The 14,321-nt window shown below is 41.8% G+C and overlaps 1 protein-coding gene across 1 annotated transcript in view; it reads right to left on the reverse strand.

Moving 5' to 3' along the window:
* The window catches only part of Ano3 (anoctamin 3), a 405,337-nt gene that overhangs the window by 102,656 nt on the left and 288,360 nt on the right, over positions 1-14,321 (reverse strand). The window contains exons 7-8 of the mRNA XM_012517561.2: positions 8,874-8,974; positions 644-688 (exon numbers count right to left, since the gene is read on the reverse strand). Of these exons, the coding sequence (XP_012373015.2) occupies positions 644-688; positions 8,874-8,974 (146 nt within the window). The remainder of the gene's footprint in view (positions 1-643; positions 689-8,873; positions 8,975-14,321) is intronic.

The following is a 14,321-nucleotide window of genomic DNA, read 5'->3' on the forward strand; positions in this document are numbered from 1 at the left end:
TCAGTTAAACAGTGCCAAGGTAGTTTAGGTGGAAATATCTGTTGTTTCAGAGTTTAGATTTCACTAATTTGTTTTCCATAGCTGTTTTTACTACAATAGGTCAAGAGCTGATGTTTTGAGATGAAGCCCTTATAAGTGAGTTTATTTTTTTATAGTAGGACAAGGGAGGCACCTGAAAGTGATAGAGTAACACTAGATCTGAATTAGAAAGATGCCCAAGACTTTGGGAAACCCCTGCAGATCCCATGATGGTAATCTTCAATAAAAGTTATGGAGTAAATGAGAAATGGGTACTTGCTAGGTGGTTGCTCTACTTCTCTTGCCTGTCATCATTTATCCATTGGTCCTGGTTTCCTGGATATTTTAAAAATTATAATCTCTTAAGATGATAATGTGCAGTTAAAATCCTCCTACAGTACTGTCATGAAGTGCTACAGGAATAGCAATAATAAATACAGGAGTAGCCAAGAGATTATCCGATTACACACATGTTCAGTTTGGTACAAATTATTTCAGAAATGTCTTGGTCAGATCAAGAGAATTTTTATCGTGAAGTTTACAACTGCTGATTTGAATAATCAAACGTCTTTTTTTCCCCCAAATGACAAAATAGCCATAAAGAAATCATGCATCACCCACCAACCTGCCCATTGATTTGCTCCTTCCGTCAGTATAGTAGCACTTTTTCCTGAAAAAAAAAAAAAAAAAAAAAAGAAGAAGAAATAAGCTGAAGAAAGTCACAGGAAAATAAATCGAGAGCAATGGGTGACACCACTACACAATATTGAATATTTCAATAAACCAAGTTAGCTATACTAAAAGAACTTGACACTTCAAATAAGCCTTAGAATATAACACAAAGGTGAATTATTGTACATCCTTTTAACTTTAGAATGTGCTACTTGTAACAAAATCTCTTTAAATCTCAACAGAACTTCTTTGAATATATATTTTAATTGTGTTTTTAAAGCCAGTACCCTGCCAGTCATTGTACACTAGCCAAGTTGGTTGGGTTCCATGTTGTATGAAGTGTTCTATCCATCTGTTCATCCATCTGTCCATCCATCCATCCATCCATCCATTCATCCATTCATCCATCTAAACATATAGGTAAGAAATCCTTCCAATTTTCTAAAAATGCAGAAGGTTCTAAACCACTAAAATCTTAGAGAAAAAAAAGATAATCTCTGTCTTCAGGGAGCTTCCTTCGCTGTTAAGATAGCAAGCCATCAGCTATACCAAAGAAGGATACTGTGGAACACTCTGCTTACTGAAGAGTCCTGGATGGGGCCTCAGTCCAGTGCTGTAGCAGAGGAGGCAGAGGGGAGCCCAGTGGACTCCCTCTGGAGTGTCCAAGTGCTGACATGAGGAGTAAACTTCTAGATAAGTGGTTATGTCTAGCTTGTTAGACAGGATGGTTCTTGAAAGACAGTGAAGGGGTCCAGGAGGACAACAGTTGTATGAGGAGAGAACTGTGAATAATTAGGTTGCAGCTAAAGTGTATTTTAAGAGCTGATGACTTCCAAAGAGAAGCCCAGTGATGAGCAAGTGACACAGTAAAGGGGCGGGGACCAACACTAAGCTAGGGGTTTGAGAGAGAGAAGCCAACTGGGAGCTGGTATTCTAAGTGGGCTCAGCAGGCTGGGTTTCAGGCAAGAAAAACAGTTGGTGGAAAAGGGTCATTTACCCCTAAGAGATTCTCTCCTATATTCTCAGACTGGATTAATCAAGAGTTGTATTTCTGTACTTCAATTCCTGAGAGCATTTTGCTCTTAACATTTACTAAACAATGTTTCCACATCAGCAACAACCACAAGGAAAGCCCAATATACGTAGCAGTTGACTTTAAATAATTTCTGGTATCGAGAAAGAAATCCAGGAACTGGAGTAAGGAGGACAAGGTTCATAGTTATAGTTATCAGTCGGAGCTGTGGTGAGGAATTTATGAAGGACTGGGGCACACGGGTGGTGCTCGGTTTAAGGGTTAAGCACTGTGGTCCATCTAGGGTTCTCTTAAACATTTTGAGAATTATTGTTTTGTTTTGAAATGTTTTGGAAGAATTTAAAAAAAAAAGATCCATGGCAAAGTCATAATACAAAAATACATACTTTTTTTGATCATCTGTAAGAGCAAATTGTCAATGAAAATTCAAGAAAAGACTCCCTTTCTCTCTTTTCTTAGAGCATTTACTTATGGAAACTTGTCCTGATAAGCACCAGCTCCGCTCTTTGTAATGTACATAACTTCTTTAAAGAGGAGCTCAAAGGCATCCTGGGTCTCAGCTCTAAGACGCAGGGTGCCTGCCTGAGGGCCCAGAGCTCCTCTTTGAAATGCAAAGCTTAGTAGAGAAAGCTCCAGGGAGAAGAGCCTACATTTGGTGGCAGCTATCTCCCAGATATGCACAATTTTATTTTTATTTATTTATTTATTTTTTTTTTGCATCCAGCCAACACCCCAAGGTCCTGGTGAATGTGAGATAATTAGGTTTGAAAAATGGTGCTGTCAAGGCCTCTTAGTTAGGGACTGCTGAGCTTAGTTAGGGACTGTTGAGCTTGAGAATTCTGATGCAGTTGGTTTACATACATAAAAGACTGAGGTTATTTTCAGTGTTTCAATCCTTTGTGACTTCCTTTGTTATAGTTCAGTGTTTGTACTTTATCTTGACCGACAGGCTGAGAAGAGATTTTAGTATTTATTTAATAAGATTATTCTTTTTCTTTTCCAGTTTTCCTGAGTTGGGGAGGGCTTAAATTATATATATTCCTAAACAATGTGTATTCTGTTTTCTAACAATCGACAGCTTGCAGTTCTGCTTTTATCTGCATAGATGAACCAGCAGGACCAAATCATTTCCTGTCCTGAAGAGCTATCTGGTAGTTGTTCCAAGGCCTACTCTTTACAACAGCTTTTTTGCCCCTTCATTTTTTCCATTCAGGAAATTCTGCTATTTTATGTCTTACCTTGGGGCTGCACTTATCTACCTACCCACAGACCGCCCTTCCCATCCTCTAGAAGCTGAACTATTCCTGTCCATTAGATATGCTGAAGTCCACCATGTTGGGTTTTGTTTTTGACTGGGGTAACTTTTGCAGAAACAAATGATCTAAGTTTAATCTTATTTGTATAAAAATTGTTCTCAGTGTTTTAGATCACCAAGCATATGGTTGGTATATTTGTAGGACAGCAACCTTGAGGAGAAAATGGGAGGTTGATCCCACATTGGAGAATGTACTGGATGACAGAAATATCTTAGGATTCATTGACACACTTCATGTATGAGAGAGCTAAAAGTCAATAGCCATCACCTTTGAATCAAAAGCAAAGAGCTAACAATGGGGCTTGATATTTCTGGAATATAGAAAATACAGGCAAACTTCCTCCAGACATGATAGAAGCTGTAGAGTGTGACCTGCTGTAACCATCCAAACACATTGTGTTACTTTTGAAGATCTACCCTTGATCTTAGCCAAAAGGTTGAGAATGATAGTGAATTTGGAATTTTGAGTCCCATTTGATAGGTTGCATTTTTTTTTTTTTTTTGGAAAAATGTCAAGACAGAAGTGGGCAGGAAATGTAGATATGATGATATTTTACAGATATATATGCAAGGAAAAAATTTAGATAAAATGCTAAAGATTCAAGTCCATGAAATAAGAAAGCAAAATACTTACAGAAAAGGATAAATCTAATAAGATTTTCTGAGTAATTGTACAGCTTTTCTCTGGGGAAAGTAACAGATCTCAAAGAGAAATATGTATGTGTGATATCCCAAGGTAAAGATTTTTATCCATCAAATTTAAAATCTCTTGTTCTAAAAAGAGACATGCACGTTTCTATTTCAATTCTTTGTTATTTTTGAACACAGTTAGCTCTCACTTTCCCTTGGCAATCGGTTCCGGGATCTTATGCATAGAATGTCTGCAGGTGTTCCAGACCTTTATGTCTAAAGGTGAGGAATCTGTGTCTAGCCTATGGACCTTCCCTTGTATGTGTCAAAGCTCTGCTCGGTTACTTGTGGCACCTAAGGCAACGCCAGTGCTCTGTAAGCAGTCATTGTACTGTATTACTAAAGGAACACTGGCAAAAAAAGACTGTATATGTTTAGTATAGAGAACTATTTTCAAATATTTTTGATCAATGCTTGGTTGAATCTAGAGCTTTGGAACTCATGGTTAAGGGGGAGCAACTGTATCTTAAATTTTAGACTTATTTTCTTGGGCGGGATGAGAGGTAATTACAGATGTGCTATCGTGGAGACATTTGGTGTTAGAGTCTATGCTTAAGCGGAATTCTCTTGCTATGTGTTGGTTGCCAGCCCATATTTCAGGTGTACCAGAGAGGTGAATGAGAAGCACTCATTCAGCAGCACGTATAATAAGTGAAGGAGAAGTTGATTAGTAAAGAGTGAGGTAATGACATATCTGTTAAACTAATCTAGGAAGATATTTCAAAATAATCCTTTACTCCAGTATTTTTCACACTCTTCCCATGAACATGAGCACCAGACGGAAATTAGGGACAGACTACATTGTATAGCTAGCTCCCTTTCGAAATTTACAAAAGTTGTAAGGAATGTTAAATTATTAAAATCTCCAAGACAACACATAACATCAGTGTCGTTTAAGATATTTGCTAAAATGTGTGTACCTAATAATGTGTGTGGCCTTCATGTGATAGTTCATGTAGCCATATGTAATAGATACTTTCTAACCAAAGGAGTAAGTGTGACAAGGAAGACCTCATGGGTGTACTAATTATTCTAACACTGCCATTCCTTGAAATTTCTTCAAAATAACACCAGTAAGGGATGGGAGAGACAGACAGCTGATAAGTGGAAAAAGCAATACAGCCATGTGCTGTTACAGATGTTGTGTTCATTGTCTCTGTACATCTTCCCTTATAGACTAGTAAAGAGGGAACAAGCCAGGGTGGTGACACATTTATAATCCCAGAATTCTGGGAGGCTGAGGCAGGAGGATTGTAAATTCCAGCCCAGAAAACTTACTGATTCAGTGAGACCCTGTCTTAAATAAATAAATAAATAAATAAGAAATGCAGCTTCCTGTGAAAGGATGGATTCAATCCCCAGTACAATGGGGACAAAAAGAAATGTTTAAATTATAAAAGTATTTTGGGTAAAGCAAACATACGTACCTGACCAGAATGGATTAAATGCTTGAAGCCCCTCAAAACTTGCAAGTCTCAACCTTGATGCCTAATAGTATTTGGAGGCAGAGCACTTTAGATCGCGGGGGTGGACACCCCATAGTGTGATCCGTGTCATTTAAAGGAGAAGTCGGAGGCCAGCAAGGGACTCCTGCTCCCAAGTGAGGACTCAGACCAAAAGGGCCCGGGCAAGAGCCCAGCGCAACCTCCGTGGCACCTGAGCTTGCAGTTCTGGTCTCCAAAACCATTAGAATTCATTGCGGCATAAACACCCACGTGGCAGTTTGTTACAGTGGCCCAAGTTGGTAACGAGGGCCTGCTACACGTATGGCTCGCTGTTCCTTGCAATGAAAAGTAGAACTTTTCTAGCAATAGGTTCCCGAGCCAGGCTCTAAGATACACTCTGCCCAGCTGCAGGACGCAGACTTCCGCACCCTGGCAACCCCTGTTGCTGTGCCAAGTCCACAGGCGGCCCCTCCGGGTCGGATGTTTAGCGCAGATTCCCTCAGCGCGAACTGCACGCCAGCGCTGAGCCCGCTGCAGCGGCTGTGGGCCAGAGCTGCCCGGGGCTTCCCTCTCTTACAGCAAATTTATCTGTACGTAAGGTTAGCTACAGCTCTTACAGCCAGTGCTGGCCCCAGAAACTGCAGCAGGGTGAAGGTGCTGGGAATCGATGAAGATCAGATTGGAAAAGCTTTCAGCGGTTTTGTCTCGGTATCCGAAAATGTCATTTTCTTGGGTGCTATACTTCTTGTATGTCTTCTGCTGACATTGGGAAACCAAACCAGAATAATTTTAGGTTCATTCTCCAGGCCAAAGGCAAGAAAAAGGGCCGGAAAAAGAGCTCAGCGGATTGAAGCACCAGCAAGCAGGTGCAGAGGCCGGGAACTCAATCCCCAGGCCTGCTGTGCCGGCGCCGACCCGGGGGCGCTCTGAGATAGTAATTGAGACTAGACACAGTAGCACGCGCCTGTAATCCCAGCTCTTGTGAGGTTGTAAAAAGGCAGATCACTACGAATCTGACCTAGTAGTGAGACCCTGAATACCCTATTATCCCTTCCCTAAAATACAAAACAAAACAAAACACCTATGAAAGTCAAATATTTTGGGTAAAGCTAACCTATGTTACTAATTATAATAGATTCCAGAAAATAAATAAGTTTGTAAAGATATAAACAAAGTAATGAAAGGGACATGTAACCTCGCCCCTTAGAAGTAATCTTTTTAATATATTTTCAATCCTACTGCTATGCATTTTATATGACTAAATCACTTTGCATGAATAAATGTACTTTACATTTTAATTTTAGTATTTACTATTTCCTGACAGTCACTAAGGATTCTTTATAACCATTCACTACAAGTGAATGATAATAATTGTAAATATATTATCTAATTTGCGTAAATTCTCTATTGTTCAATAAAAGGACATTTACTTATTTTATCTATAATCATAAAGTTGAGTGACTATTTTCATAGACTTGAAAACTATATTCATAATAAAGTAGAAGCCACAACAAATTTTAAGGCTCATAGAAAATATTTTCAAGTGGAGCTTCAGAAATTTCACTCCCACTATGAATAACGAAGTGGTTATTTGTCACATCTCTCCTGGCTTTTGCTGTGGAAGTCTTTGTTAATTTAAAAGTTAACTTATTGTCTCTGCTCTGCATGATAGTGTGCAGCGTGAACAGGTACCTGCCAAGAAGGAATGACAGCAACAGGCAGGTGCAACGTGTTTTATCATAATCGGCATAAAGTCAACTATTTCAAAAGATTTTCAGGAGACTGTATTTTTTATGGATTCAGGGAAGGGTTACAGGGGCTACAGTGTCTCATTAAGTGGACTGGACTTGTAGTGATCCTCCTGTGTTCAGCCTCCCGAGCACTGGGATTACAGGCACACACCACCACACCCAGTCTCAATCGCCATCTCAGCACACCTTGGGGATGGGGCCAGTACAGCAGGCCTGCAATTCAATCCCCAGCCCCTGCATCTGCCTAAGCAGGCGCTTTAGTCTGCTGAGCTATCTGGCCAGCCCAAGGCTGTATTTTTTAAAGAGAAAAAAAAAATCCAGAAGTGGAGGAAGGTCATGCAGCACCAATGCATACAGTCTGTCCAAGTTGTTCTCTGATAGTTCAGTACAGTCACCAGAACGCAAGTGCTCCTCTGCCACGAATCATAGGACAGGCAGCATCTTGCGGGCTCTTTGTGGTATTTGCAGGGGCCAAGTTTCATAAAAATGTGTAAGCCATACACTGTGGCAAGAAGTTTCCCCTGGTTTGTTCAGAGTGGTGAGGAATTGGAAAGGCTTTACTTCTCTTTTTTACTTTGAATTTTTGTCAATACTTGTGAAGTATTATTTGCTTATCTCCTGAATGCCCTAGCTACAGACATTATAAAATCTCTGTCATACACATCATAGCTAAGATAATTATACTACTAATTTTTATTGGTTTATTGAAATGGACAATTAATGCTTAATGTTTTTGATCATCTTGCATGTCTATGTCTGGTAGTCTGAACAACTACTTTGAAGGTAACACTATGCAATGCAACAAACACTCGATTTCCTCTCATCTTGTTTTGAAATTCTGTATTGCTTTTAATGGTCTTTTGAATTTTTTATTTTCTTTAAAATAAAAGCAGGAACTCTTAGCTCAACATAAATGTCAGCTACTTATACAATTGAGTCTACTATTGCCAGTAAGAGTCTCCAGTCGTCAATATTTAATCAATTTCTGATTTCTCAGTAATGAATGTGGATGTTTGCACCTTTCAAAGCCTGAAATGTTTAAAATTTCTAGCATGATGAGATCGATATCTCATATTTTGTCTCAAATAGTGTAGAAGTTGATCATAGAGCTTGGGTTGTCACCATGTCTGTCAGAGCTGGTCTCCTCCATGTTACACAGTGTAAGGCATCTTCCCCATGAGTGACACACTCAGTTATCACTTCTGCTCAGCCAGTTTCTTTACTTGGACTCTTTTTTGGTCAGAGTCTTTTTAACCCAAAGAGCTGATGGAGTGTGTTTCACTCCAGGTCAGAGTAAATGTTCTCCTCTTTGATGTGAGCTCATTTTCTGCATATAGTAGAGAACTGTGGAATTTTATCTTGAGAAATGATGGAGGAATATGATACATTTCACCAATAAAAGAAGATGAACTAGGCTGTGAAACAATGTCTTTTCAATCTGTACTTGCCTCAAGGAAGAACTGAAAATCTTATGAGGAACATTCCTCTCACTACCATTTATCTACTGGTAATGATGACCAAGTTAGGAAATTATTCTGTTGAAATGACCTAAAAAATGACTGTAGTTAACCACAACAAGACAAGCACTCTGTATTTGTTTGTAAGGAGGCCATACATTTGCCTCCTGCTGTCATATAAATAATAAAGGATTACATCAATCCATATAAAATAAAAGTGAGGTTTTGCTTGGGGGAATGTAAAAGAGAAATTTGAGAATAACTGTTTTACCCTCTCTCTAGGAAAACCCACATTAAAATAATTAAAGTTCCTGCAGGCCCAGGAAGATCAGTACAGAAGGTAAATGAACTCGAGAGAAAAGAGCCATCCAGGGACCTGACGTTTTAGAAGAAGAAACGCGTTCTCTGAGGAAAGGCCTGCGGGAGGCTGCAAGTCGGCAGGCTCACCGTGTCGCACACTGGTGAGGAGAACGAAATGAAGTCGGAACGCACCTGAAGGGCATCCTGATGTTCAGCCTCTCCGCGTACTTGCACAGCGTGTCCCACGGGATGTGGATCTTGATGAACATGATGTCAGGGTTGGCGATAGCCGGCTGCACGACAGAGAGACAGGAACGTGCTTGAGAGCCGGAACTGACAGCGTCGCCCTGGCACCGAACTGAGAGCAGGACGCGCTGCCCTTGTGGCTACGCACGAATCCTTTTTCTCCATTTTAAGGTTATCTAACTCTTAATAAAGAAAATCTATAACAAAAAGGTAATAATGAAATCGAAACTGGTCACTTCTGAACACACTCAGACATCCATTCAGTAGATAACTGTGAGTTCATAAATTGTTCCTCAGTCAACGCTTCCAGGATCGGCATGACAGGGGTTTGAAATTGTCTTTGTAAGAGAGGATGTGTGCAAAAGCTCTCCAACATCAAAGACTCCAAGTCCCCCGGCAGAGCATGGGCACACTGAGAAGAAACACAGCCCAGGAGAGGCGGAAGACCGCCCCCGCGTGGGTAATAGAACCTGGACACCTCACCATCTCATTCTAAACCTCCACAAGCATCTTCTTCCCATTAATCCTTAAAGTTCCCGCTCTGAATCAATCTGGGGGCACAGTGGAGTCTCCTGCTTGACCCCAGGATGGCCAACCCTCAATAAAAGCTTTCTTTGGACACAAACCTGGCACCACAGTACCAACTTCTAAGAGCCTTGAGCAGAGAGCTTTGCCTGGCTGGTACCTCCATTATATACAAAACTTCACCACCTTTGTGAATTAGAGACTTTCCTTATATTGATCATTATAAAAATCATGATTCCCTAATCAGGGCAATTATAAACAATTAAGATTTTCAAGTTATTCTTAACAGACACTCTATCACTACCCTCTTATTACTTCAGAGAGGTGAGAAAACACTGCCAACTGTCACCAGTTATTCTCTAATTAATTACTTTATTTTTCTATTGATTTTAATTGTGAAACTATTAGATTCTTAAACTACATATTATATCCTAGGGTAATCCTGGAAAACAAGTTTCTAGCACAGCTAGAAACTCATAGAGCTCTTATTGCCTGTATCAGGACAGAGAATTGTAAAGGCTTCCTACAGGCAAGAACAGCAATACTTTTTTCTTTTTTAAAGAGAGAAAAAGTCAATAAAAATGATACAGAATTTCAAAACAAGATGGCAGAAAATTAACAATGGTTATTGTGCATCATATTGTTATCTTCAGAGCAGTTGCACAGATTACCAGGGGCAGGCGTGAGAGACTGGCCAAACAATGTAAGCGAAGCACTGGCTGCTCCTTTCAATCAGCTAATAGAAATCGTAGTACAATGATCTGAGCTACCTGCCCCTGAGCTCAGTTCTTTAAGTGGCTGCTTCAACAAAGCAGTCAGGCTCAGGTTGCTGGGGTTCCATCGCCACAACTCAAGCCAGCCAAACCTGCCCTGAAGGCATTAGGGGGAAAAAAAAAACCCTTATGTAGTATATATGTACAAGTGTCGCCCCTTTTTTTCTTTCCCTTCTTCTCCCAGAGTCAGGTGAGCATTCCAGTCATTGAAGAGCTTTGCTATTACCCGGGATACCAGGTGTAATGCTTAGAGTGTGGTTCCTCTGGATGTGAATGTTTTTCACTACACCACTAATGTAAGAGTCAGATGCTCTTGGGAACCAGATAACGGTCTGGATCTGAGATGGTGCGAGTCAGCGGACTCGAACAAGTAGCTAAGTAACTCTCTCATCTGGCCTTACACGTGCTCATGGTCGTAATCTGCCACCTAGGATGCTTTCATGTCCAAGGCCCAGAGAGTGACACGGGTTTGTGGCCCATCCTAGCTCTGAGCTACACAGTGTTTACGTTTCCAGTGAATGTCTGACAGCAGGAGTGAGTGCTTTCTGCTCCCACTGAGAAAGACCTGCTGGGTCACACAACAGCCCCACGGGAGCGCAGCTATTCACTTAAGCTTCAATGAGATTTAACACCTCAATTCTTTTGGGAAAATTCAATATGCACCTTAAAATTTCAAACTATAAAAGAAATTTGTCAGTCTTATTTAAAATCAAATAAGTTTTAAATTAAACTGTGGAAGTTTTAAATTCATATATTCGTAAAACCCGTGTTCTAAAGCAGGCTTTCCCCAGGTTTTCAGAAACACTTGCAGGTTGCTTTACTGGCCTGCCTGGGGAGTATGACTGCAGCGATGGCCTCGCATTCAAACTTAGAAGACATTCTGAGGCCAGACCCCATTTTTTTCTGGGGAAAGAACGTTCACAGAGCAGCCCTTCCTGCAGGAAGAAAGGAAGGAGGGAGGGAAGGAAAAGAGGAAGGATGGAAGGAGGGAAGGAAGGAAGGGAAGGAAGGAAGAAGGGAGGGAGGGAAGGAAGGAGGGAGGGAATGGGAATGGATGAGAAAAAGCATCAGAAGGAAGGGGGAGGAAGGGAAAGTCTGCGGTCACATAATCAAATTCACTTTGCTGTTCTCACACATGACATTCTGCGATACTTAAATGTGCAGGCACTTGCTGAAATATCCAACCAGACACAAAGGAGGCAGAATACCCAAATTTTGTCTCATTAGTTGTTTTGCATAATTAATTGAGCTCCTGGTATTTTTCCCATCCTCAGGGTAAAATTAGCTATAGACGTTTTTTACAAATACACTACTGTAAAGATTTTTCTCACGGGGGGTGTTTTATTGCTAATTAAAGGCAAATGATTACAGGAATTGTAACTTACAATGGCCGAGGTAGATACACTCGTCTCAGATATCCACTTACTTGAATGTCCAAGGTTAAAAGCAGTAGCCATGTTTGGAGAAAGGTATATGAGTTTTTACAATGACCTCTGATTCATTAAAAATTTATTTCCTTAAACAAATCTATCATCTGCCTTGAATCTGTCACCCATCAAGGAAAAGGAGAGATTATAATGCTGATATTTCAGATTCATTTTAGAAAGTATTGCAGACTGTGCGGAAAGCTTTCTATGGAGAAATGGTAGAAACAGTAAAACCTTTTGGAAGGCTTGGGGAAGTAGCTCAGTGGGACTGCTTCCTAGCGCGCGTCAGGTCCTGCGCTAAACCTCAGCTCTGAGGAAAAAAAACAAAACAGTAACAACAACAACTACACCCAGACACCACGGAGTACTACTCTGCCATGAAGAAAGATAAAATGGAAACTTCTGTAGGAAAACACAGACACCTTGAGACCATACTGTTAATGAAGTCAGTCCGACACACAGGCCTAGATGTCACTTGGTTTCTCTTACATGAGAAAGGCAAAATAGAAATAAAGAACAAATGAAAGAAACAAGATAGGAGGTAGGGAAATAAATATTCCCCAATGGGAAGGGGATCAGGAGGCAGAGGGGAAGGGGAGAGGGTGTGCTCCGTGTGCCCAGCAGCTCCACACGGGGGATGCAGCCATCATACACGATGGCGGGCACTGACAAAAGCTACATGTTCCACAGAAACTTCAGCTCTACTGCTGCCTGGCGCTACGAGCTTGGGAGATCAGTCGAGCCCTCTGAGTCCCAGTTTGCCGCTCGCCTGAGAGTCAGAGCGCCTGGCTGTGCAGCGGCGGCTGTGGATGCTGGCGAGGACAGTGAGCCGCGCTGGGCTCTGGAGAGCTGCTTCTGGGCCACGGTGTGCTTCTGGCGACCGATACCATCAAACCACAGCAGGAGCCATGCAGCATCGGGAGACTGTCCTTCCTGTCCTCAGCACACGCCACGTGTGCGCCATGGCAGGGTCTGTCCAGTGGTTTTGTTTGCCTTGTATAGGAGGCCTGGATTTACACAAGCACAAAGCATGAAATGTCCTATGATTCAGGAAAAATTTGGAGTGACAGGCATCTCAATTAGGACTTCAATCAGAAGGTTAATTATTTTCTTTCATAATATAAGGGCTGGCCAAATAGCTCAGTGGATTAAAGTCCCTGCTTAGGCAGATGCAGGGGATGGTAGTTCAATCCCCAGGCCTGCTGTGCCAGCCCTGCACTCTGGGTGTGCTGAGACAGGACTGAGACTGGGCGTGATGGTTTGCGCCTGTAATCCCAGCACTTGGGAGGCTGTAAACAAATGGATCATCATGACTCCGATCTACGCAGTGAGACCCTGTAGATCCTATAGACCCTGTCCTAAATACATAGTATAAAGTGAGGGTCTGGTGAGAGCTTAGCGGACTAAGCACCTGTTTAGGCAAGTGCAGGGACCGAGGTTCAATCCCTGGCACCACATGACATGCCAGCTCCACCTCTGGGGCACACTGAGCCAGCCACCAAGATTGGTGTGTTGGTGCATGCCTGTAATCCCAGCCCTGGGGAGACTGAAAACAGAAGGATCACTACAAGTCTGAGCTATGTAGTGAGGCCCTGTACCAAATACATAAATTAAAATAAACAAATAAATAAATAAATAAATAAAGTGATTATAAGCTGTAAAATAAAGCATACTTACATAGACTTTGCAATTTCCTTCAAAGACATGTCTCTGTTATGCACCTACATTCTCCTATACTTGCACGAATACACAAAATACTGTATTGAAATTCTAAGAATATTATTACAGTACATGACACATTGCCACAAACACTGCCACTTGCTTTCAACGCACTTATACTGTCATTCTGGCCACTTTCTTTTCACAGTTCTCTTCTGGTGAGTCATGGCTGCAGTCCGTCCGGTCTTACTAGGGTGCCGGGGCACACCCAGAGCTGCCCTAACCGGTTACCTACCCTTCCTCTCCCCTTCCTCCCTGCTCCATCTCTAGACGCTCTTTCCATTTGCTAAAGACCTTTCTGTTTGCGCCTCCTGTATTTTATTTTTTTATTAGCAGGCAACAGCAGCACACACCGATTCCTATGGGGGCGCCAGCTCCCCTACGGAACATATCTCCCTTCCTTTTCCTTCACCCTGCCGCTGTCACCTCTTGAACCTTTTCCTGTTTGCAAAAGAGCTACCTCCCTACCTCACCTTATCTACTGTTATTTGGGTATTTACATTTAGGGCTCTACTTTCTAAAGAAGTTCTGGACATTGTCTTTCATAAGTGGCTTTGCCAGGTGTGATCAAATATGCAGTGAATACTTCTGCTAAGTGCTACCCAGTGGAAAGGCAGGCTCACCAAACACCACAGAACGGCCTCCACACCTCGCCAGATCTGGCCCGGGGAACTTCTAGCTCCTCCCCCAAAGTCCAAGTGGCTGTGGAAGGTAAAGGTTTTGAGTCACTTGAGGACATCAAGGCAGCCAGGCAAGCATGGCTGCAGAGATTCTCGAGCGAGGTCTGCAGGTCTGACTCAGGAGGTGGGAAGGCCAGCGGGCTAAGTGTCCAAAGCCAGGGGAAGGATTTGAAGGGAATTAATGGCACTGTCTTTTATTGTAATTTGCTAAAATTAAATATTCGCTGTGTCTGTGGGTCACCCTGCATATACTGACATGTGTTCCTCTTT

Source organism: Octodon degus, unplaced genomic scaffold (genome assembly GCF_000260255.1).
Source record: "Octodon degus isolate 3935 unplaced genomic scaffold, OctDeg1.0 scaffold00193, whole genome shotgun sequence".
NCBI classification, from domain to species: Eukaryota; Metazoa; Chordata; class Mammalia; order Rodentia; family Octodontidae; genus Octodon; species Octodon degus.